The 23,760-nt window shown below is 35.9% G+C and overlaps 1 protein-coding gene across 1 annotated transcript in view; it reads right to left on the reverse strand.

Moving 5' to 3' along the window:
* The window catches only part of LOC128990260 (polyamine-transporting ATPase 13A3), a 56,002-nt gene that overhangs the window by 19,594 nt on the left and 12,648 nt on the right, over positions 1 to 23,760 (reverse strand). Inside the window, exons 2-10 of the mRNA XM_054412573.1 lie at positions 20,330 to 20,400; positions 18,718 to 18,885; positions 15,964 to 16,037; positions 15,125 to 15,243; positions 13,592 to 13,748; positions 13,193 to 13,397; positions 9,511 to 9,724; positions 8,635 to 8,939; positions 5,524 to 5,724 (exon numbers count right to left, since the gene is read on the reverse strand). Of these exons, the coding sequence (XP_054268548.1) occupies positions 5,524 to 5,724; positions 8,635 to 8,939; positions 9,511 to 9,724; positions 13,193 to 13,397; positions 13,592 to 13,748; positions 15,125 to 15,243; positions 15,964 to 16,037; positions 18,718 to 18,885; positions 20,330 to 20,400 (1,514 nt within the window). The remainder of the gene's footprint in view (positions 1 to 5,523; positions 5,725 to 8,634; positions 8,940 to 9,510; positions 9,725 to 13,192; positions 13,398 to 13,591; positions 13,749 to 15,124; positions 15,244 to 15,963; positions 16,038 to 18,717; positions 18,886 to 20,329; positions 20,401 to 23,760) is intronic.

A 23,760-nucleotide genomic window follows, 5' to 3' on the forward strand; every position in this document is an offset into this window, starting at 1 on the left:
TTTAGATCACTACTTCACTTCTAAGAAATTTGTATTTCCAATGTTAAACCAAACTAGTTGCCCACAGCAGCAGTTGCTTCCTTTCACCTCCATTGTTATTTGTCCTTTACCATTCATTCCCTATGCTTTGCACCATTCCTAAAAACTCTCCTTCGTAGTCGCAGTATTTCCCTAAAACGATACATTTCAACACTACATTACCATTCTAACCCAAAAAACAGAACACTAAAATTAATAAACAAACAAATAGACTGTTTCATGTTTTAAATAAAAACACAATTGAAGTTTCAATACTATTTATTATAATTTGTAATTAACATCGACAGAAATACATTTAGGCTGCAGTTAATGAGCCGACATCTTTTATTCTGAATCGGAAATCAAGTACACTTAAAAGAGAATACACAAAGACCAAAGAGTAATACCTCTAAACATGGACTTCACTATATACATATATCAACATCCCCTCTCTTTTACAAAATTGAAAATTTTAACTTTCCAAAATACAACTTTAACATTTTCCTTTCAAGTCTAACAAAATATACACCAAAACCTAATCATAAGACAACCGCTTTGGATTTCTTATCAATCTACCCTTTCGGCTTACACAACCATCGAAACTTTTAACAATTTGTTCTTCTGATGAAATTCTAGGAGTTAGGCCTACTGGTCTTTGAAACAACACTGGACTACTTTGCGGAGAAATAAGGCTATTACCATTAGTACCTGACAAACTGATTGGTGAATCTGACTTAGGACTTGTTTCAGGCATTATGGTTTCATTAACTGTATCATTAGACAAATCTGGCCTAATCATCTTCCTATTTCTTACAAACATTTTATCTTTCTCATCAGACAAAACATAGGATCTGGGGATTCTATTTTTTTCTACAACTTTTCCTGCTGTCCAAGGTGAATCAACAGTTTTCTTAAAATACACCTTGTCTCCTACATTTAAAGAGGGTAACTCTTTGCTATTTCTATCATAGTACTTTTTAATACAATCTTTTCTCTTGTCTGACAAAATTTTGTTAGGTTTTGTTACTTTAGGCTGCAAACTACTTTTAGACAGTGGCAATAGGCCATTGAGTTTTCTACTAAACATTAACTCTGCCGGTGAAGGTTGATATTGTTTACTAGTGTTACGATAACTTAACAATGCAAGATACACATCAGACTTAGATTCTTTTGTTTTCTTCAGTAAATTTTTCGCTATTTTGACACCTGACTCAGCTTGACCATTAGATTGAGAGTGTTTTGGACTAACTATCACTAGCTTAAAATCGTACAACACAGAAAACTCGTGAAAAGCGTTAGAAGTGAATTGACTTCCTGAATCAACTACTAAAGTAACAGGAATTCCATGGCGAGCAAATATTGATTTGCATTTCTCGATTACAGTTTTTGAAGTAATGTCTGACAAAGATACTAACTCAATATATTTAGAATAATAGTCCATTAGTACAAGAAAATATTGGTTATCAAACTCAAAAATGTCACCTGACACTTTATGCCAAGGCAAATCTGGTACATCATGAAACAACAACGGTTCTTTTGCATTCATAGGCTTAAACTTAGCACAAACACTACATTTATTTACAAAACTTTCAATGTCTTTATGTAAGGTGGGCCAATACAATAAATTCCGTGCCCTAATCTCACATGTTTGTTTTCCTACATGGCCACAATGCAAACTTTCAAGCATCATTTTATGAAGTGAACTAGGTACAACAATAGATTGATTTTTGAAAACAAGATCATCTACAACATGAAGATCATGTTTAATACTCCAAAATGGTAAAACCATATTACTGACTTCAGGCTTTTGAGGCCAACCTTTAGATATATACATCTTTAAAATACCTAGACATTCATCTGAACTGGTTTTTTCTCTTAGCAGGTTTAGTTTACTTTCAGACACGGGAAGATAAGATTTTAACATATTTACCTCACAAATGATGTCCTCATCTAAAACATCAATATCTTCTTTACCTTCTACTGGAAGTGCTGCACGTGACAGTGTATCAGCTATATACATCAATTTACCTGGCTTGTATACAACAATTAAGTCATAGCGTTGAACTTTTAGCATCATTCGCTGTAATCTTAAAGGAGCAGCAGTAATGGGCTTCCTAAACAAACATTCTAAGGGTTTGTGATCAGTTTCAACAGTTACTTTCCTAGAGAAAATAAATTGGTGAAATCTAGTGCAACCAAAAACTATGGCTAGCATTTCTCGTTCTATCTGACAATAATTTGACTGAGTCTTAGTGAGCGCTCTAGACGCATACGCAATTGGATTATCACCACATAACAATACAGCACCTAAACCAGTTGAGGAACAATCTACAGACAATGTTATTGGCTTACTTGGGTCATAATATGATAAAACAGGAGGAGATACTAACAAAGACTTTAAAGTCAAAAATGCATTTTGTTGTTCGGCATTCCATTGAAATAAAACATCTTTATGTGAAAGAACTCGCAAAGGAGATGTTACAGTCGAATAATTTGGAATAAACTTTGATAAGTAATTGGTAACTCCTAAAAATCTTTCCAAGTCTTTACGATCTTTAGGTATTGGCATCTCCTGTACAGCTTTAAGCTTAGAAGGATCCGGAGTTAAACCATACTCAGTAAACCGATGACCCAAAAACAAAACTTCACTCTCAGCAAATTTACATTTCCTAGAGTTAAACTTAATATTAAAATCCTTAGCTCTTTTTAATACTTCCTTTAATCTTAAATCATGAGTTTGTTTATCAGGAGCACCTATGCAAATGTCATCTATGTAGGTGACTACACCATCAATACCTTCAAATATTTGAGATACAGTAGAATGAAATATATCCGGTGCACTTGAGATACCATATGGCAAACGAAGGTATCTATATCTACCAAAAGGTGTATTAAACGTACACAACTTGCTACTAATATTATCCAACTTAAGCATCCAAAATGCACTGCTTGCATCAAGAGTTGAAAATATCTTACAATTATTAAACTTTGATGACACTTCATCTATAGTTGGCATTTGACAGTGTGTTCTTTGTATATACTTATTCAGGTTTCTTGGATCTAATACTACCTTTAGTCCAGAATTTTTTTTGTTTATCAAAACTAAACTGTGAACCCATTCTGTAGGTTCATTTTCTTTTACAATAATTCCATTAGCTTCCATTAATTCAAGTTCATTTTTCAAAGGATTTAACAAAGCGAATGGTACTCTACGACATGGTTCAATAATAGGCTTAGCATCTTCACTTAATGACAAATGAACTGTTGTAGGAATGTTACCAATACTACCATCAAAAAGTGAGCTGTATTCATTCAAAATGCTACTAACAGAATGTACACTTTCATTAGGCCTATGCATATTTTGACCTAGAACAATATTATTTACACTTTGGTTCTTAACATCAGACAATACCTGACCGTTGTAGGCTGTTATAAGACCTAACACGCGACAAGAATTTAAGCCTAAAATTGGCGAACATTTCACATCAACTATTACAAAAGTAATACAGAACATTTTCCTATTGAAAGAGCAATCTAAATCTACAATACCTAGTACCGGTATTTTTTCACCAGTTAGTGTACTAAGATTTATATTTGAGGTGCGTATTAATGCCTTTGATAGGCCTAGCCTATTAAACAAATCAATTGGGATGATATTTGTCTGAGCACCTGTATCTATTTTAAATGAGATTGTGTGTTCCCTAATGTTCAAATTCTCTAGCCATTCATTAGCCCTGGATTTACACATGTAATTTTTAGGAACAGAATCATTAACTGAACATATATTACTGAATAAAAAGTTTTTGTCAATCACGTAATTAGATATAGATTCAGACGTGAGCGATACCGTATCAATTGAAAAATATTCTTGTGCACAAGTACTTTTAGAAGAACTGTCTTGCCTACCTTGCCTTATAGCTACATCTCTTGAATTAGAATCTAAACTTAGGCCTACTTCACAAACCTTTTTGGCTGATTTGCATACACTGGCAAAGTGGTTGTTTTTACCGCACTTATAGCACACTAAGCCATACGCAGAGCACTTGTTAATACCGTGATTTTTCCCACAATTACGGCAGTTTGAAATAAACTTCTTAGCACTTGTACTTTTGTTAGGCCTACCTGTCCCAGTTGATTTCTGCTGTGACGGTGGATGAAATTTGTTCCGTTGGTCCTGATGAACCTGTTTCTGTCTGAACGTTTGTGGTTGTTGGTAACCCCTCTCTCGTTGCTTATGGACGTTTACTGTATGGACATTATGTTCTGCTTCAAGTTCTCTGATGTGTTGTTTAGACAGTTCAGCAGCTTTACAGATTGCTAAAGTCTTCTCCAAGTTAATCTCCGGCTCTCTCAATAATCGTTCCCTGACATTCTGGTTTTGAGAGTTAAGCCCTGATATTAAGACATCGCAAACAAGACTTTCGCGGACAGAGTCAAATTCACAAGCGAGGCTCAAGTTAACTAAGTCTGTATAGAAACTATCGATGGATTCAGATGGCAGCTGTTTCCTATTTAGAAATTTATGTCTCAGAACCGTGAGGTTTTTCTTAGGCGAGAAATGGTTTTCAAATTTACTTACCACCACGTCGTACTTTTTTGCATCTTCGGATGAGAGGTTGAACGAATTGAAAATGTCTATGCATTTGTCACCCAAATTATGTAGTAGTAGAGCAACCTTCCTAGCGTCATTTTCAGAATTTAGGTTAGAAGCCAAGAGATAAATCTCAAATTTCTGATACCAGTGCTTCCAATTTTCGGCTAAATTGCCCTCGAAATTAAAATTCTGAAGATTGCATGGAACCATTGTGAAATTTTCAGTTTTTCTAGACACAGTCCTTTGTTCAGTTTGTTGAAGCACGTTTTCATCTTCCGACTCACTCATTGTTATAACACATTTTTATGTTAATTTATTACTCACGCACTTGAATTTATTTGTATCCCACTTATAAGACACCATGTTTCATGTTTTAAATAAAAACACAATTGAAGTTTCAATACTATTTATTATAATTTGTAATTAACATCGACAGAAATACATTTAGGCTGCAGTTAATGAGCCGACATCTTTTATTCTGAATCGGAAATCAAGTACACTTAAAAGAGAATACACAAAGACCAAAGAGTAATACCTCTAAACATGGACTTCACTATATACATATATCAACCAACATAGACAATGTTTACATCAGCTGGTATATTTAAATAAAAAAAAAAAAACTATAGAAACAATGTAGCAGTACTTCCATTAGAAAATGACTGGATCTTAGACGGCCTGTGGGGCAGAGCAGGGGTGATTTTGACACTTCTGATATTTTTCCCACCGTCCTAGGACCTTAAGCTTTAAAATGAATCCTCAACAGCCATGCTACCTTTTTCCTAGCTCGAGATATTTTACGGTGACCGATTTGCTTACGGAATTAAATATATAGATAACCACAGTACACAAGATACTTGTGCTTTAACTTGATTCAAACAAGAAACGTAGAATCTAAGCAGTTAGCTCACCTTATCAAAGCATACACAGTTGATGGATCCAGACACATTGATAGTACGAGGACTGATGCAGTAGATGTTGTTTTTCTTGAGTCGGGACTGTGCGTACATGCGACCCACAGTCATGGCAGCGGGCAGAGCTGGTGGTACCACAATAGTGATGAGATCTAGCGCTTCCAGAGCGATATCTCGCACTGGCACTCCGCGCATGGCCTGCAAAAGGCATATTAGCGAATAATAAATAAATAAAAGCAGATTTTGACTGGAAAAAAGGGTTTTCTAGCATAGTTAGCAATCTTTTTATTTCTGTTACCAACCCCAAACTAAAGGTACTATAGTTTACATTAAGTTGCCCTTTCATTGAGCGAAGCTCTTATACGTTGACTCTTATGCATTTCGTAATACGCAAACTCGTCCTAGACGGCTGAATCAATCGTTTTCAAATTTTGCATGGAGATAAAGACCATATCGGTGAGTGCCAACATCTATATGGCGTTAAAAAAGTCTCTCAGGAATCCGCCCCACTGGGTCTCAATAAGTTTCAATGTAATCCTTATGGAAGTAGTATTTGACACATAAACAAAAACATATGGTCAGCTGTTGGGTTTTAAATGCAGTAAAAAAAGAAATAGCTGATAGCATTAATCCACAGATATTAGAACAGAAACGGTATGGATCATAAATTATAATCAAATGACGACACTAGCTTGAGGTCCGTGACGTAGGAAGTGGTGAAGGAAGTAGTAAAGGTGAGTAGTCTGGAGTGTGGAAACTGTTTATGACGATTAGATTTAAGTAGGGTATCTGCATTCCTAAAATTCTATGGGGGGGGGGGAGGAAAACAGGTCCGCGACGTAGGATGTGACGATATATATGACGATTATATTAAGGTATCTGCAATCCTAAAATGCTATTGGAAGGGAAAGAAACAGGTCCGCGACGTAGGAAGTGATGAAGGAAGTAGTAAAGGCGAGCTGTTCGGGGTATGGGATCTGTTTATGACCAATAGATTAAGGTATTTGCAATCCTAAAATGCTATGGAAAGGGAGGGAAAAAGGTCCGGGACATAGGAAGTGGTGAAGGAAGTAGTAAAGGCTAGTTGTCCGGAGTGTGGGATCTGGGCCAATAGATTAAGGTATTTTCTATCCAATAATGCTAAGGGAAGGCAGGTAAACAGGTCCGTGACGTAGGAAGTGAGGAAGGAAGTAGTAAAGGCGAGTTTTCCGGAGTGTGGGAACTGTTTATGACGATTAGATTAAGGTATCTGCAATCGTAAAATAGTATGGAAAGGGAGGGAAACAGGTCCGTGACGTAGGAAGTGGTGAAGGAAGTAGTAAATGCGAGCTGTCCGGAGCGTGGGAACTGTTTATGACGATTTGATATCTGCGATTTGATATGGTATCTGCAATCCTAAAATTCTATGGAAAGGGAGGGAATCAGGTCGATGACATAGGAAGTGGTGAATAAAGTAGTCAAGGTGAGTTGTTCGGAGTGTGGGATCTGTTAATGACCAATAGATTAAGGTATTTGCAATCCAATAAAGCTAAGGGAAGGAAGTGAAACAGGTCCGAGCCGTAGGAAGTGGTGAAGGAAGTTAGTCAAGGCGAGCTGTCCGGAGTGTGGGAACTGTTTTTGACAATTAGATTAAGGTACAGTATCTACCATCTTAAAATTCTATGGGAAGATGGGGAAACAGGTCCGCGACGTAAGAAGAGGTGAAGGAAGTAGTAAGGTGAGCAGTGTGGAGTGTGGGAACTGGAAACCATTTGTAGCAGTAAGATTAATGTATCTGCAATGCTGAAATGCTATGAAAAGGGATGGAAGCATGCCCACGACATAGAAAATGGTGAAAGAAGTAGTAAAGGCTAGCAGTGCGGAGTGTGGGCAATGTTTGTGGCAATTAGATTAACGTATCTAAAATCCTAAAATGCTATGTAAAGTGATGAAAACAGGTCCACGATGTAGGAAGTGGCTTAGGAAGTAGTAAAGTATGAGCATTGTGTGAGAACCGTCTGTGGTAGTTAGATTAATGTATCTTCAATCCTAAAATGCTATGAGAAGGGAAGGAAACAGGCCCCACGACGTAGGAAGTGGTGAAGAAAGTAGTAAAGGCTGGCAGTGCAGAGTGGGGGAACCGTTTGGGCAGATAGATAAATGCATCTAATACTTAAATGCTATGAGATGGGAAGGAATAAGGTCTATGACGTAGGAAAGAGTGAAGGAATTAGTAAGGATTGCAGTACAGAGTGTGGGAAATGTCTTTGGCAATTAAATTAATGTATCTGCAATTCTAAAATGCTATGGGAAGAGAGGGAAACAGGTCCACGACGTAGGGGGTGGTGAAGGAAGTAGTAGAGGTGAGCAGTGTTGAGTGTGGGAATGGATTAATGTATCTGCAATGCTAAAATGCTATGGGAAGAGACTCTAGACTGTAGGTTAAAATGATTACGAAGCACGAATCTATACATATTTCAATACATGCAATCGTTTACAATAGAAATTTACACCTGAATTGACAACAGCTGATTTTTACTCCATAGGCTAAAAACGATTTTTACTCCATAGAGGCTAAAAACGATTTTTACTCCCTAAAGAGTAAAAATACTACTTCAGACCCGCATCGCATGTATTAAAAACAACTGTTTTTACTGCAGTATAACATAAACAATATAATATGAACCCTTGATGACTCCGCTCAATTTTGTGGATGCCTCTGCGAACGCCACCTAGTTTTTATATGTTGGTGAACACGACATAATCTGTAACTGGCACTAGCACATCAATACAAACTCACTAATTTTCATACTAGTTTAATTAGTGACAATTTAACATAGGAAGGGATGCATTCCGAGAGCTGTCTGTAAATTATTTGCCCCTTCAAGCTCTTATAGCCACCAAGCAAAAAAACTTAAGCCCCATCTGGTCTGATATTTCAGTTAGCTAGTTGGTAAGGGGATGAAATAGTTGATAAAAACAAGAAGAAAATGGCGTTGGTCATATAATTGAATGTGAGGAAACTCAATTGAGACCTTAATAATTTCATTATAGTCCTTGTATTTTTCATAGTTAAGAAATTAATTATTTTTCAAAATCATCTCTAACGCACCTACAAACTAAAATTACCTTAGTGACAACAGTGTAGAGGAATCCAACACTGGCAATGACTGCCAACAGCTGGACAAACTTGTATGAGTCCTGTTCAAACTTGAAGTCTACAGGCGTCGGGTAAAGTATGGACCTGACCAGGTTGCCCTTGGCTGTAGAGAAGCCTGTGCGTATGACGACCGCGTAGACGCGCTCGTGGCCGTAGTAGCGGGTCTGTATGACGTGGGTGCCGCAGAACAGTGTGTGTCTCGCGTGTTCCTTGTCATCGTACTGTATATTGGCAGAGTTGGGCAGAGGAGTCTTAGTCACCGGAACACTCTCACCTGGGAAAAATAAATGATTTCATACAGTTAAAATAATCTTCAGTGTTATCTGGGTTTTTGTGGAGATTCACAGTTGCATATTATATTGGAACAATTTGGGGATAATTTGTAATAGCTTTCTTACTAGAACGGGAAAGTGTTCACTCTGATAAAAACAGTAGCCTTATACTTCACACAATTTATATATTTCACTGTATATCGGTGCATTTCCATTTAGGGAAGGCTTGATTTGGGAAAATAACCCATTACTTGATATTATTCAGGCTGGACTCAATATTATTCAGGTAAGCTTGGGATCCAACAAATAAATATTCCTTATAATCCATTTAAATTATCTCCTACTTTTTGTTGAGAGGATTACCCCAATACATAAACAAACATCAAAACACCTTTACATGTTCTTAACCAATTACTTCATTCAATTGTTACTCAACTTTGAGTACTTTTAAAACTTGAGTAATAATTGTCCCCTCCTAACACTATGAAACACCCCTGAACAGACTTGAGGCCTAAATAGATCTCAAAGAGAGAGGCCAACCAAGCCGTAACACCTTCAAAAGTAATCTCTTACCTGTGAGCATGCTCTCATTGACTATACAGTTGCCTGTGAGCAGCACAGCATCGCAGTGCATGATACACCCGTGTGTAGGTATCACCATCAGGTCCCCAGGCACCAGCTGTTCTGTAGGTATCGTCGTCACTACAGGCTCCTTGGTGGAGCTACTCAGCTGTAGCACCGAGACTACATCACTTGAGTGGATTGTGCTGTGAAGTTTATTCTGGTTCTGGGATAAAAACAAGACGGTTAATATCACAGGCGTACAAAACACCAAGTACTAGTGTACTATCACAACTAAAGGGTCAACTGTTTTGTGAGGAAAACAGGCTTACTTAATGAAAAATAAACTCAATCTACAACTACTCTATCTACTCTGGCAAAAAAAAAGAATAAAAAAGTAAAAAACTAATAATATAAGAATATTTAACTGTCGTAGGCAGCATTTTTTTTACCAAGGAAGCTTTGGGCTGGGGAGAAAGAGGCTTCGTGGTTTATTGTTGGTCAGGAAGTTTTTGTGTAATAATTCTGGCCACCAAGAAGTTTAAACTATAAGAACTTCATAGCTACCATTAGATCTCAAGATTTCTGACTCCATCTAACTTGATCCATGCTTGAAACCTCTGGTTTTGATTTATTTTTGTGCCAGGGTGGAGTTTTCCCCATGCAGATAACTCAAAACCTAAACCCTTGTGCTCTACGCTACATCCTTAACCGCAAACTACAGGAGAAATAGTTTAATCAGCAAAGGATAGGCCCAGCTCTCTACGAGTTGTTGCAAAGACATTGTATGGAAGTAGGTTGAAAATTATAAAACTATTTTACTTCTACAGGAGAACATTTTTGGCAATTTTCACTAAAAACTAATGTTTTCATACCTTGAAACAGAGGAATATTTTGAGGAAAAAATATTTACCACAGTGAAATTTTACAACAACCATTACCATTACCTTTTTGTTGGGAAATAATTAAATAGAGGTTGCACACAAAACAGAATTAAGTATACAAACCAATTACTCTCAGTTAAACAGTAATAGACAGTACAGTAAACCCTCTCTTATCCGGATCTCCCATATCGGGACCCTCCGATATCCGGACGCGATTTTGAAAAAATGCAAAAATTAAAAAAACACTCTAGGGCGAATGTTTGTTGACCGAGCAGTCGCTGTTTGTAGGCCGGTTAGAAACGCTGGCGCGCCGGGAGGGTTGTGCGACGTGCAGTCTCGCGGGCAAGGTCACTGACTCACGAAACAAAAATAGAATCCCTCCCCCACCCCTCCTACCCGCCCCTCCTACCTACGCCAACGCCCTACTCATGCGCGGCGACGACAATTCATCACTTGTGTCAGTTGTCAGTGCTGCTTTTTTTGTGCCTCAGTGACCTAGTCATTGTTTGTACGGTTCGTTTTAGTTTCGGGAAGGAAGAGTAGAGGCGAATAAGTTGTTATGGCCGAAAAAAGAAAAAAGATTGTCATTACGATGGAGGACAAACTTAACGCGTTGAAACGTTTGCAAGCGGGCGAAAGTGCAAAAAAGATAGCGAGTGAGATGGGAGTGGGGACTAGTACAATGAGTGACTGGAAAAAATCCCGTGAAAAAATAGAAAAATGGTGTTCTAACCAGGCATCAAGTTCAGGAATAAAAAAGTGCAAAATGATGAAAACAGCCGTGAATGACAAAGTGAACGAAGCGTTATTTTTGTGGTTTACACAATGTAGATCAAAAGGACTGCCCGTGTCTGGACCCATTTTGCAGGAAAAGGCTCTCCAATTTAATAAGGAAATCGGAAGTGATCCCAATTTCAAAGCCAGTGAGGGGTGGTTGGAAAAGTGTAAGAATCGATATGGGGTCAGAAAGCTTCATATAAGCGGAGAAAAGTTGTCAGCAAATGAAAACGCTGTGGGAGAGTTTAAAATGTTTTTACACAAGCTGCTTGACGAGGAAGGAATCAGCGGGGACCAGTTATACAACTGTGACGAAATTGGTCTGAACTTTAAAATGCTACCTAGCTGCACTCTCGCTTCCAAGGAAGAAAATAGCGCTCCAGGTTATAAGAAGAAAAAGGAGAGGGTTACAATAATGGCCTGCAGCAACGTCACAGGAAACAATAAACTCAAACTCTGCATGATTGGAAAATCAAATAAACCAAGAGCGTTTAAAAACTTCAAAGATCAGTCGACATTACCGGTGTGGTACAGAGGACAAAAAAGCGCTTGGATGAATTCTGCGATCTTCAGAGAGTGGTTTAACAATCAGTTCGTCCCGTCTGTTGAAAAGTTTGCTGAAAAAAACAATTTGCCAAAGAAGGCTATTTTATTGCTTGACAACGCCCCTTCACACCCGTCTGCAGATGAACTAACAAGTGGAGAAATAAAGTGCGTGTTTTTGCCGCCGAACGTAATCTCTTTGTGCCAGCCAATGGATCAGGGGGTCCTTGAAACACTTAAACGTTTGTATCGACGTAAGCTACTGACGATCATTATTGAGGGCATGGATGTGGGAAAGAGTGTTTCTGAGTGCCTTAAAGACACTGACATGCTAGATGTTGCCTTGTGGATTTCTAGCGCTTGGGAAGAGCTCAAACCGATAACGTTGGTTAAATCGTGGAAAAAGCTTTTAGACCACAAAGTAGACCAAGATTATAACAAAGAAGTAGAAAAAGAAACAGAAAACTGCAATGACAAAACAGGTGAAGAAATCGTTCAACTTTTTAGAAACGTTCCTGGTTGTGACAACATAGACAGTGACGCAGTGAGTGAGTGGATGAAGGAAGACGAAATCCAGGAGTTTACTGACAATGACATCATAGACTTAGTTAACGCAGACCCCGCTCCTGACGACGACGAAGAAGAAGAAATCCAGAAAACAACCATGACGCATAGTGAGGCTTTCCAGGCCATCGAACAGCTGATCGAGTATGTCGAGAAACAAGAGGAAGCAACGGGAGCCGATCTTCTGCTTTTTCGTAGGTGGAGAGACATTACGTCAAAGAAGCGTGTTAATCGAGCCAAACAAGCCACAATAACATCGTTTTTGTCCAAAACTTAACTGTGAGTACAAAGTAAGAGCTGTTTTCGTTGATTAATTTTATTTTACTTTGTATCCAGCTCTGCATTTTTGTTCATTACAGTAGGCCTACTTGCCTTTTTCTTAGTTCCATTTCATTTTTTCACTGTACCGTTACTGTATTACGTAATATTTTTTGAGTTTTGATGTTATATTAATGTGTTTTTCTTAGTTTTATTTCATTTCTTTCACTGTACTGTACTGTATTACGTAATATTTTTTGAGTTTTGATGTTGTATTAAAGTGTTATTATAACCAAAATACCGTTGTTTTATTTAATAAACAAACGTTTCCGTATTTAAGGCTTACTAAAATTGAGTACCGTAGTTGTTGTACAGCTGTTTTCTCATCTAAAACAATGTTTCTCTCATATCCGGATTTTTTGTTATCCGGATCGGCCGGCACCACATTAGTCCGGATATGAGAGGGTTTACTGTATATATATATTACGAAAAATGATAACGCTAAAATAGAGCTTAACTAAACATGACTTACATTGATTTTCATTATTAAGTAAAAATCACTCAAATAACCTTTAACTTTATGTGACGATTGTACTGTTTGAGTATGTAAAGAGTATTGTCTATTACATAAACAAAATTTCGTAATCACACATCATAGCATTACTTACATTGCGGGTCTGTATGACAGTCATGATTATACTGACGGCGGACATGGTCAGAATGGCGACCGCGTAGTACACATAGTTGTCAGCAAACCACAATGCAAACGAGAACAATTGGAAGACGTAGAACGGATTCAACACTTCCAGAAACAGCAGAGCAATCACTCCTCTCATCGGTACAATGATCTCATTGCTTCCGTACACCAGGCGTCTGGAAGACATATTGTATCATTAATTTAGTAGTTTAAAATAACACAATGCCTGGTTACAAAATTGTGCTTAGGTTTATACTTAATATTTAAACTCTATGGCTTTAATTTTTTATTTGAAAACAAAATTATACTTTATTGAATCTGCCCAACTTAAGTTACAGAGGTGAAAGTTATTTTCTCATCCCTGACCTACCTGAGTAGCTGCTGTGAAGGACTCAGCCCTGTCTGCTGATGCAAGGCAGATGTGCTGACATCACAGTCCAGGCCTGCCAACTTGAAAAACTCTCCCTTCTCCTCATCCCATATGTACCTCTGTTTCTTGCACTCAAACATACGCACAGACTCCATCTCTGTTGGGAAACACAATAGATGGATTCTTAAACAAAAAATCTACAATTTTAAAAGACAAAAATAATGGTAGAACAATATACAATCGAATCATGTAAAATACACTGGGTTGCAATAGCTGTACAGGGTGAGTCAGTGAAACGACACCCAGGTAATGACACAAGGGTGATTACGACACCAGCCGACGAGGAATTAAGGGCTAGTTGAGTGCGGGGAAATTACCTTAGAAGTCTAGACAAGTGGGAATTTCAGTGGCCATGGAGCGTTGGAATAATGCACAATGGGCGTTTGCTGTAAAGGCATATTACAAAAACATGGATAGTGTGATTTGTTCTTAGCAAACGCCGTTTTGCAAACGCTAAAAACCGTCATGTGTGGATTTCATCTCAGATTTCAACAATGTGTGCAAAACCAAGGACGCCATTTTACTAACACTGTATTAAAAAAATAACTATTTTAAAGGTGACACATTTATTTCCACTCATGTAGCCTATACTTAAGAATTATGTTGAAACAACTATCCTTTTTTCTAAATGAATTTTTTTTAATTAAGCAGTTTTACTGCCTCACACTGCATTTTGTAACAATTAAAAACATATATATCTCTATTCAATCATATGAATAAATTTACATGTTACTTAAGAAAATATTTAAAGCATTTTATTTTTTTATCACTTAAATGCTACGAATTCAAGATAGCCTACTCTCGTAATGATCTTGCCTCAAAATGTAATTCTTAGTTGCAAAGATTTATTTTTTTTCAATTTCCAACTAATCAAATTTGTCTTTAAAATCTGCATGATGGGACTCCATTTTTCCATAGTTGTAGTTGAAGGTTAATAATAATTACAGGTGTTATGAATTATTTAAGTAAAGTAATTATATAATTGTTCAAATAGATATTTGTTTATAGTAAAAAATATGAAACCTATGGTGAGGGTTACCACTCCATTCTACAATAATATATATTAGTTACAAATATAGAAATTGTTGTTGATGATTTATACAATAATTTTACTTAGTAGGCCTAGAAGACCTCGATTATGATATTACACAATTAATAAGAAAGCACAAGCACGAGTTAGACAGCTAAAATGTCTTGAGACGGACATGTCTTGAGAAGGGATACCGGAAAACTATTGAATGAAGTAGGAGAAGACCACCTGGATTCCCTAAAAGATGGTGGGACAGCGTGAGGACAGACATTGCAAGAGCAGGAGTGGAAGTCGATGAATACGACTGGGAAAGATGTCGAGCAATTGTTGGCAAGGCAAAAACTCTTCTAGGGTATCGATGGCCAAGGGAGTAAGATCAAGTAAGTAAAGCCTAGTAGATATCTTAAAACAAATAAATTCCTACATTTAAAAGACCAACTTACCCACGAAAGTCCCTCCTGACATGTGGATTGGCAATTTTCTGTCTGGCATTTTTATCAGCTCCAACAACGCCTCACCGCCAATTTTATCTTTCAAATTGTTTTCATTGTTTTGACTCTCTCTGAAAAAATTAAATTTAAAAGTAAGATAAAAGGCTTAAAATATACATCAGTTTAATTTTATTTAACATGTTGATGGCAAAACGCATGATTCCACATGGTAGCGGGGCAGAACTTTCCGTGCCAACTCGTTTAGCTCAGTGTGAGGTTAGATTTTGTTCAAAGAGATTCCCAACGCCAGCATCACTGTTGTATCTATACACGTAGTCATTCAGGGTTTATACAATTTTGTGTTGGCCATTCACCCTAGCATTTGGCAGTATTGAGAAGCTGTTATCAACTGTTAAGGGCTGCTACCTGTTTAATTACTGTGCAACCTGTCCAACACACTGGAACATAGTACCTACATCCAGACTGTGGGTTTTCTGTTGGTTGGAATTGGATTTAAACATTCTCTTACAATCAGCACATTTGTAATTCATCCTCACTCGCAATTATAAAACTGCAGTGAATGTGCTCAAAATATGTATCCAAGCCTTGTTCTAAAACTAATACAAAATTAAATAAATTTTTCTGAAAAATATATTCAAATAAGATAATCAAATTGTTACAACAGGATATTCACTGAAAATTTAATAATTTACTGTGAGGTTTATTACTTTCACTACCTTAGGCAGAATTTATTAGTTAGGCTATAATTATAACAATAATAGTATAATTTTGTTACGGTACTTAAAACATCTCTTAAATTATAAGTCACTAAATTCAGCAAGTAGGCTTACTTGAGCAGAGTCTCTGCTGATAATGTTTTAATTGTTTTCACATGGTAACATTTGTGCTTCTTCTTGTAACGCTCCTGAAACAGAGAATGAATAGACTTGTGAGTTTTTTGCTCAATCATGATTTTTGCTGCTGTGGCAATATTCATCAATGGAGAGAAAGTAAATATTTGTTTGCTATAATTACTTAGACAGAACAGACATTTGACCATTTTGAGAATTTGAGGGTTGTTAATTAAAAATGTGTATATTATTTATGAAAGTGAACAAAAAAAGATGCTTCACTATCAAATTGATTTAGGTACCAAACATTTAAATAAATCTATATATTAATTTGAAACTGTTTTTCTTTGTCATAGCTATTTTGAGAGAACGGCTGGGCGTAGAAACTCGGTAGGGGTGTCTAAAGAAAGGTCTTGGTCTGTAGATGAGCCATCAAAAGAGAAACGTGGTAAATTCCCTAGGGGCTCTGCCCCAGTGGCCTTTAAAGTCCCATCCCATGTTATTCTTATGGAGGAAAACGGGGGGTTTGTCACAGCTAATTTGAGAGAAAGGCTGGGTGTAGAAACTTGGTAGGGGTGTCTAAGGAAAGGTATTGGTCTGTAGGTGAGCCCTCAAAAGAGAAACGAGGTAAATTTCCTTGGGACTCTGCCCCAGAGGCCTTTAAAGTTCACTCAGCAATTTTGTTTACATTACGACCACATGGATAATTTTATACTACTTTTAATGAACCAGCTGTTAATATTAAAATTGTATTCAAAAGTCTACTGAAACTGTCAAAATTAAATGTTTACATTATTAGTTATGATTTTAAATTGATTCTTCACTGCATGACAAGTTTTTTATAGTTTCAACAAAAGGATGAATTTATGATATGTTTTAAATGTTGTGTTAAAAAATATAATGCTTTATTGCTCTTAGAAAATTTTAAATTATGAAATACGTGTGACATATCAATTTTAAAGGAACATAATTATTCCTTATCGGGTTAGCTTATATATATTGTAAGGTTGGCACTTGCCTTTTTTGCCTACTTTCAATTACCATTTATTTTTGAATTCAAGAAAGAACACCAGAAATTCATTTATTAGTATAAAAGTTTTCGACAATCGGGTTAAAAATTGTGTCATAGATGAGTACGTTGAGGATGAGAGCTGTGTTCAAGTTTTGGAATAGACTAACTACTGAGTATGTTTCATCTATGGTTTTGGTGAAGTAGGTGAACTAATGTCATTTCAGGTATTAAAAAAAATGTGTACAGGGTTTTTACTTTGCTGTACACATGTAACAAACCTCACTACATACAAAGCATTCGGAAACACAACAGTGTCATCACATCTAATCGCATTTGCATAGTTTGTTACCAAGGCTGGACTAGGTTATGGATTTGGTTTGATCAAATTTCTATGGTTCATTCTATCCACGAAATACATGCACAGCTTTATGTTATCGATCTGGCCAAGGCGAAACTATCCCATAAGTTAATGAATTATCAAGTAAGAACAGGATGACTAAATACATGGGTCGATGTGGCAAGAGAAGGAATTAAAATTGATTGGATTGAAGTAAGAATCTTACTGCTTTCTAGAGAATCAGATATTTTTATCAAATACAAAAAAACTGATTTAATATGCTGATAAAATTCTGTATTTTAATGACCAAAGATGAAGATTTAATTATAAATCCGGATACAATCTGAATGATTTTCCAAAAGCAGATTGAATTAGTTGTTAGTAATAAATATTGACTCTTTCCGTAACATGATAGACTAATTATTAGAACTCATTCTCCCATATAGTGAAAGTGGCTTTAACACGAAACAAACTCATGAAAAAACAATTATAAGACTCCTAAAAAACCTTTTGGGCAACCTAAAGCCGATAAAAAGGTAGGAAATATTGTGTTAAACGAATTCATCAATCACGTTTTTTAGGGAACACAATCGTCATACTTATTATTATGTTTATCCTCCCTTCATTTAACCAAGATTTTAATGACTTCACTCTATCTATCCCAGTTAGCTGAATTTGCATAAAACCTCAAGATTAACCGTCGATTTCGACGGGGTTCTACTAGTCATCAATTATTTTTAGGAAACTGAATCCAGTAGAACCAACCAGAAGAATTGAATCGAAACTCCAACTATCACTTACAGAAAAATAGGGGAAAAAAACTTAATCGACAGTGTTAACTTCATCATTGTCTCCCGGGGAAACAATGGAATCTTTTTTTACGATTGCAACAAAATTTTTAATATATCCATGGCCGTGTAAACATCATCACCGTACACCACGGGCTGTAAACAGGAGGTCTAAAGTCTCATTTTAGGCCTTTGCTTGAAAAGTTGTAGGGAGGCCTGTCTAGGAGCTACCAACGGAACTGAATCCGAGCAGTAGCTTGTACAACTACAGTTACCAACGATAGATAGTATGTAAAAATATTTACTGAGTTACACCGGAAACATATGAACTGTCAGACCTGTGATATGTGCTCAAGTCAAGTTTCTGTCATGATCCATCAGAAATATATTGTTTTTTTTTTATTCTGAGGGGTTCTACAGGGATCTTGGCCAAATCGTGAACATCTCTTGTGAATCTTTGCCCTCACTGAGGATTTCTACAATCGCTACAACATTGCTCTGTTTGTAAATTATGATGCTTGTAGCACACCTCAGCTAAAATGACCTGACCCAAGGCAGGCTTACTAATGTCAGTGACCTGCAGACCCTTAGTTGTACAATAACATTGTGTCACTTACGACTATGAGTAGCTTATCAGCCATGCTGAGAGGACAGCGGTAATGTGTAGCAAACAGCATGAGATGAGGCCACCAATGGAAGACTAGACGCACGGCTCCCAGTGTCAGGATAATGAACAGCCAGGACACTCCAGTAGACACTGTATGTCTGCGGTATCCGTACACCTCCTGTAAAGTAACCAATCAGTGACTGGGGTTTGGGGCTTTCCCAAAAAAAATGTTTTTCAGAGTTCCTATATTAAGTTTTTCCATTGAATTTTGGATACCAGTGTGGAACGCATCTATGGATCAACTGTATCAATTTTTTTTAAATATACCTACCAAACAAGAGTTCTCTGCTGGCAAAATATATTATTTTTGTTAGTTTATGGTACCTCTTCATTTGATGTAAATAAAAAAAATACTTTAACTATGCTCTAAGTTGTTTTAACTTCAACTGGTTAAGAAGTGTTGTATTCAATTAAAATCAATAATGAGATCAGCACACACGTTTGGTTTGTGGCTCACTTCAACTAAATTATTTTTTTCCTAAAATCAGTAAAAGCTTTAATATTGGATGGGATCTTTACTTCTTTTAATAGTCCGTTTTGGCAAATAACCTAAGACTGTTTTTATAAATTGTAGGCTAAGTAATTTAGCGTTGGTTAATTTAGTTATCATCGAAATAAATATCAAAATCTATTCTACATATATCTTTAAAAAAAACCCCTGTAACTTACTAATTTTGTACAGAAAACTCTAATCTTGCAGTGAACTCCAAAATCATTTTTACAAAAACGAGTCTACAATGTAAACTGGACTTGCCATTTTGCTAGAGCCTTTATTTCCCGAGTCACAAGTGGTTTATGTTTGTGGATATATGTTATTACATAACAGTAAATAAAAGTAATATAGCCTAATAAAAAAACCCATTCTTCGATCTCAGTTTGAATTTGAATTAATTTTCAAATCCCAATAATTTGTCATTTAAACAGTTTCTTACGCAGTCCCTTAGTAATCTTAGTAACTTTTCTTGGTTGCATAACTAGTAAAAGAATGGTTTCTTCTATAAAACTTTGATTCTCAGAGTAATTTGATCCCTTCTTCTGGGAAAGGAGGTTGGTTACATTCAAGATAATTACAACTTAATTAAAAATTATTTCATATTTCCGAATGTACAATAGGTACAAAACTGGTAGTTTTAAAAAACATGACCGTTCTCAGCGTAACAAAGAGTTCTTAAAGTATTGTTTAAAAAGTCTAGAAAAAATTTCAAAACGTGAAACAAGTTACATAAAAACTTGACCACCAAATTACAAACGATTGAAATCTTTAAAAAAGCCGACACATTTGTCCCAAAGACATTTATGTTGCTCATTAGTACCATCATAAATATTATATCTCCATCAGTCTGATAAGATAACAACAGTCAAGTAAACCGTCCATTCATTAATAATGAATAGGTTTCAATGATAGAGATAGAGTCAAGTGACAATACTATAATGGATCGTTTTATTAATGAAATTTTTTCTTGAAAATCCCAAAAAAGTTAAAGTGTTAAATGTTTTGCATATTTCAGTAGCTTTTACTATGGATACAAAACAATATAATATGTTGATCTAAATTATTTTACCATTTGGTCCTCTGTGCCCAAGTTGATGTAGTCAACGCCCGGTAAAATCCCATCATGGTCGGATTTCCCACCTGAAAACAATAAGATTTATTTCAATCTTGACACGTTAATTCACTTCAAAATTCTACTCACTCAATATCAGTAGATTTTATAAACTATCTGTTACAGTTCATTATATCCGTTTAAAAGATTACACGTTTCCTCAAAGAGCTTGAACTTCTTTCTAGACAACACACTTGTTTTTACAACCTACACAACACACTTATCTGATAACAGTTAACTGCACTTTTGTTAACATTACAAGTGGCAGATGTTTTCAGTTAACTCACCACCTTTACTTTAGGGTATTTGGGAGATTCTCCATCATGTCTAGTTGAAAAAAAGTGTTCATGACGTTTTACTTCCGGTTATTACTGCAACCTAATAATTAACCACTAAAAATAGACAAACTTCACTAATTTTTATTTCGTAGGTTAGGCAAACCTAAGTAAAGTAAACATTACCAAAGTAAAGTTAACATAATGGATTAACAAAAAAAAAGTAACCACACGATGTTCAAATAATAGATTTCAAACAGCATATTTAACAACTATAATTTTCCCTATATACTTAATCAAAAGCTATATTACGAACTGCAATATATAACGTACTGTCATCTGATTCCGACATTTCACACTGTTCAACACTGAATCAACAAACTGTCCAAACATCACTGAACTAGCTGTAATTGCTTGCTAATACAGTACTCTATCTTTGTCTAATTTTTTGCAGTAAATTATTCTGTAATACCTATGATAAGATTACAATTAATACACCTATACAAAACTTCACTCTAATGGTTTTAAGATTAAAGTTGTGTTAAAGCAATAAAGTGTAATTTACTAGATAGTCAGGTTTATTTCCTGGTGCATTGAGAAGGAATTCAGCACCAGTAAGTCATTTTAACAAAATATTCATGCATAGAAAGTACAAGTTTTAAAAATAGTTTTAGTTCTTACGAAACTTTTATACTTTCAGCAAAATTTCCCATATAGGGAATAGGCTATTACTGCAGGTCTCATGGTAGGTCTCACGGGACAGATTTACGTTTTTTTGAGGTCCCCAGAGGCCAAAAACACCATTGGTTCAAATTCATATCTAAATATATAAAAGGCAAAGCCCTCACTGACTGACTGACTCACTCACTCATCACTAATTCTCCCACTTCCCATTTACCTAGGAGGCTGAAATTCGGTACACCGATTCTTTGGGCATTAAATAGGAAAAATAAATAGTTTTTATTCTGATCGGGCTTTCGGGCTCCGCCCCAGTGGCTCTGGAGTTTCCCATGTTAACCTTATGATTTTCATATTTAAAAGGAATTTCTTAACAGCTGTTTCAATTAAACAAGTTGGTTCTGTTCTATGATGTTCAATAGCATTAAAGTTACAAGGATTACCAACAGGGTGCAACACTATTATTTCTTTAAATTTATGACTACAGCCAATTTGCAACCAAAAGGTGAGTGAGCGTAGCGAACGAACTTCAACCAGGACGTGGTTGAGCCATGTGAACGAGCTCACATGTGAAGTAAACGGGGCAAAGCCCGCGGGTATGGCTAGTATCTTATATATTAAAAAACTTTTGCAAAACTTATGACAGCTAGCCTGACCATACTACTGGACCGAATTGAACACGGTTGGTACCAAATGAAATATATTTTCCTGTAGATGTGTAGAATCTCTTTATAAATTAAAATAGGATCAAAAATAAGCACAACAAATAATTTTTTTATTAAAAAAAAAATTTACATGGGCCTTATGGGTTGATATGCTGCTGACAAAATAACAATAAAACAAACAAAAATCCGAATGAATTCCAAACCCATGTTTTATTTACAGTGTGAGGTGAAAATAGAGAAGTCTGTACATTATAGGCCTATATTTTTGTTTGAGTTTTTAACCAAAATGCGACCTCTAGGAACCAATATAAATAGTATATTTCATTACTAGGACCGAAAGTGGCATTTTCTGGCGCGCGCGCTCAAGTTTTTGTGTGAGACGAAGCCAAACACAGGGAACCCCAATTTCACGTGCGAGGCGAAGCCGAGTATGTGAGAGTTATTTTCACGTACGAGGCGAAGCCGAGGGCGGGAATAATGGAGCAAGTGCCAGATAATAACTTTCGGTACAAGTTATGAACGATACTTTTCATCACGACGCAAAAATACACAAACACAGAATAGCAGACCTCAGTAATATTTCAACTGTTTTATTTCTCAATTAATTAGATTGAACGTCAAAATAAAATAAAATCTTTTAAAAGGAAACCTAGGTCTATTTTTTATTATTTTTTGAAACAAAAAAAGAAGGAAATATTCTAAAGGTAGCCTACGTATATTTCTCAATAAATTTTGTTTAAACATCAAAATAAAATAATAAAACAACTTTTAACCATACACACAGCTGATTCAAATTATTAAATTAAACCGTAACAAAACACTAGCGCGCGTAGTAAATAAATGGAGAACTAATTGAGAGCGAGGGAAAGTAAACTTGGAGCGAGGGAAAATCAGCTGATCGATTTTCCCTTGCCCTAAATTAGAGCTTGGGAAACGACTACTTTCATTGATGTCAGCTGTTATCGAAAATAGTTACTTTCGTTACAGAGTGATGAAAAATAATTTTTCTTATGGAGATTTAACATGAGGCCAAATTTTAAAGCTCATGATAGCTAGCCTGACCATACTACTGGACCGAATTACACGCGGGTTGTACCAAAAGAAAGGTTATCGGTCCTATATGTGCACGTTTCATTTATACTTTGAGAATATCTATTCTATTATATAATATATTATATATTATAGTTATATAAATATTATATGTTAATTGGGTCAAAAATTGAAAATAAACTTTTCTTATGGAGATTTTACATGGGGCAAAATTTGTAAGCTTATGACAGCCATCCTGTCGTGTAATTTAGTACTTTAAAGGTTTTTGTAAGGTTAGTGGTTACGGAGAAAATTCAAAAAATTATAAATTTAAAATTCTCATGTTATTCTTATAGAGAGTCTGAGTATTGTAAACTGTTGTGTTTGCTTGTTTATGGATATATTTATATCAAACTTGGTCAATTTATTTATTTATAAGCTATAAAAATATATACTATTCTACAAAAAAACACACTTTATTATCCTCCCTGTAGCAGCAAACCTAGGTACTTGTTAAACCTAATGTTATTTAAAAAGAATTAATTGAAAATCTAATCAGGCAAATAAAAATTTGCTTAGTCTACAGGTTTGCTGCCGCGAGGTATTTAGCTCAGGCCTTTGTGACAACAATAGCATGGTAAAAACAAAGAGACATACTTTCACATATTTTACACTTACTGCACTGACTAGAGGCAATCAGTCACTTAAGTCAGTAGAACAGGTTGCAGAGTTGATATCATTT

The sequence above is a fragment of the Macrosteles quadrilineatus genome, unplaced genomic scaffold (genome assembly GCF_028750875.1).
Source record: "Macrosteles quadrilineatus isolate MER2022 unplaced genomic scaffold, UCM_ALF_1.0 Scaffold_3__2_contigs__length_128488019, whole genome shotgun sequence".
NCBI classification, from domain to species: Eukaryota; Metazoa; Arthropoda; class Insecta; order Hemiptera; family Cicadellidae; genus Macrosteles; species Macrosteles quadrilineatus.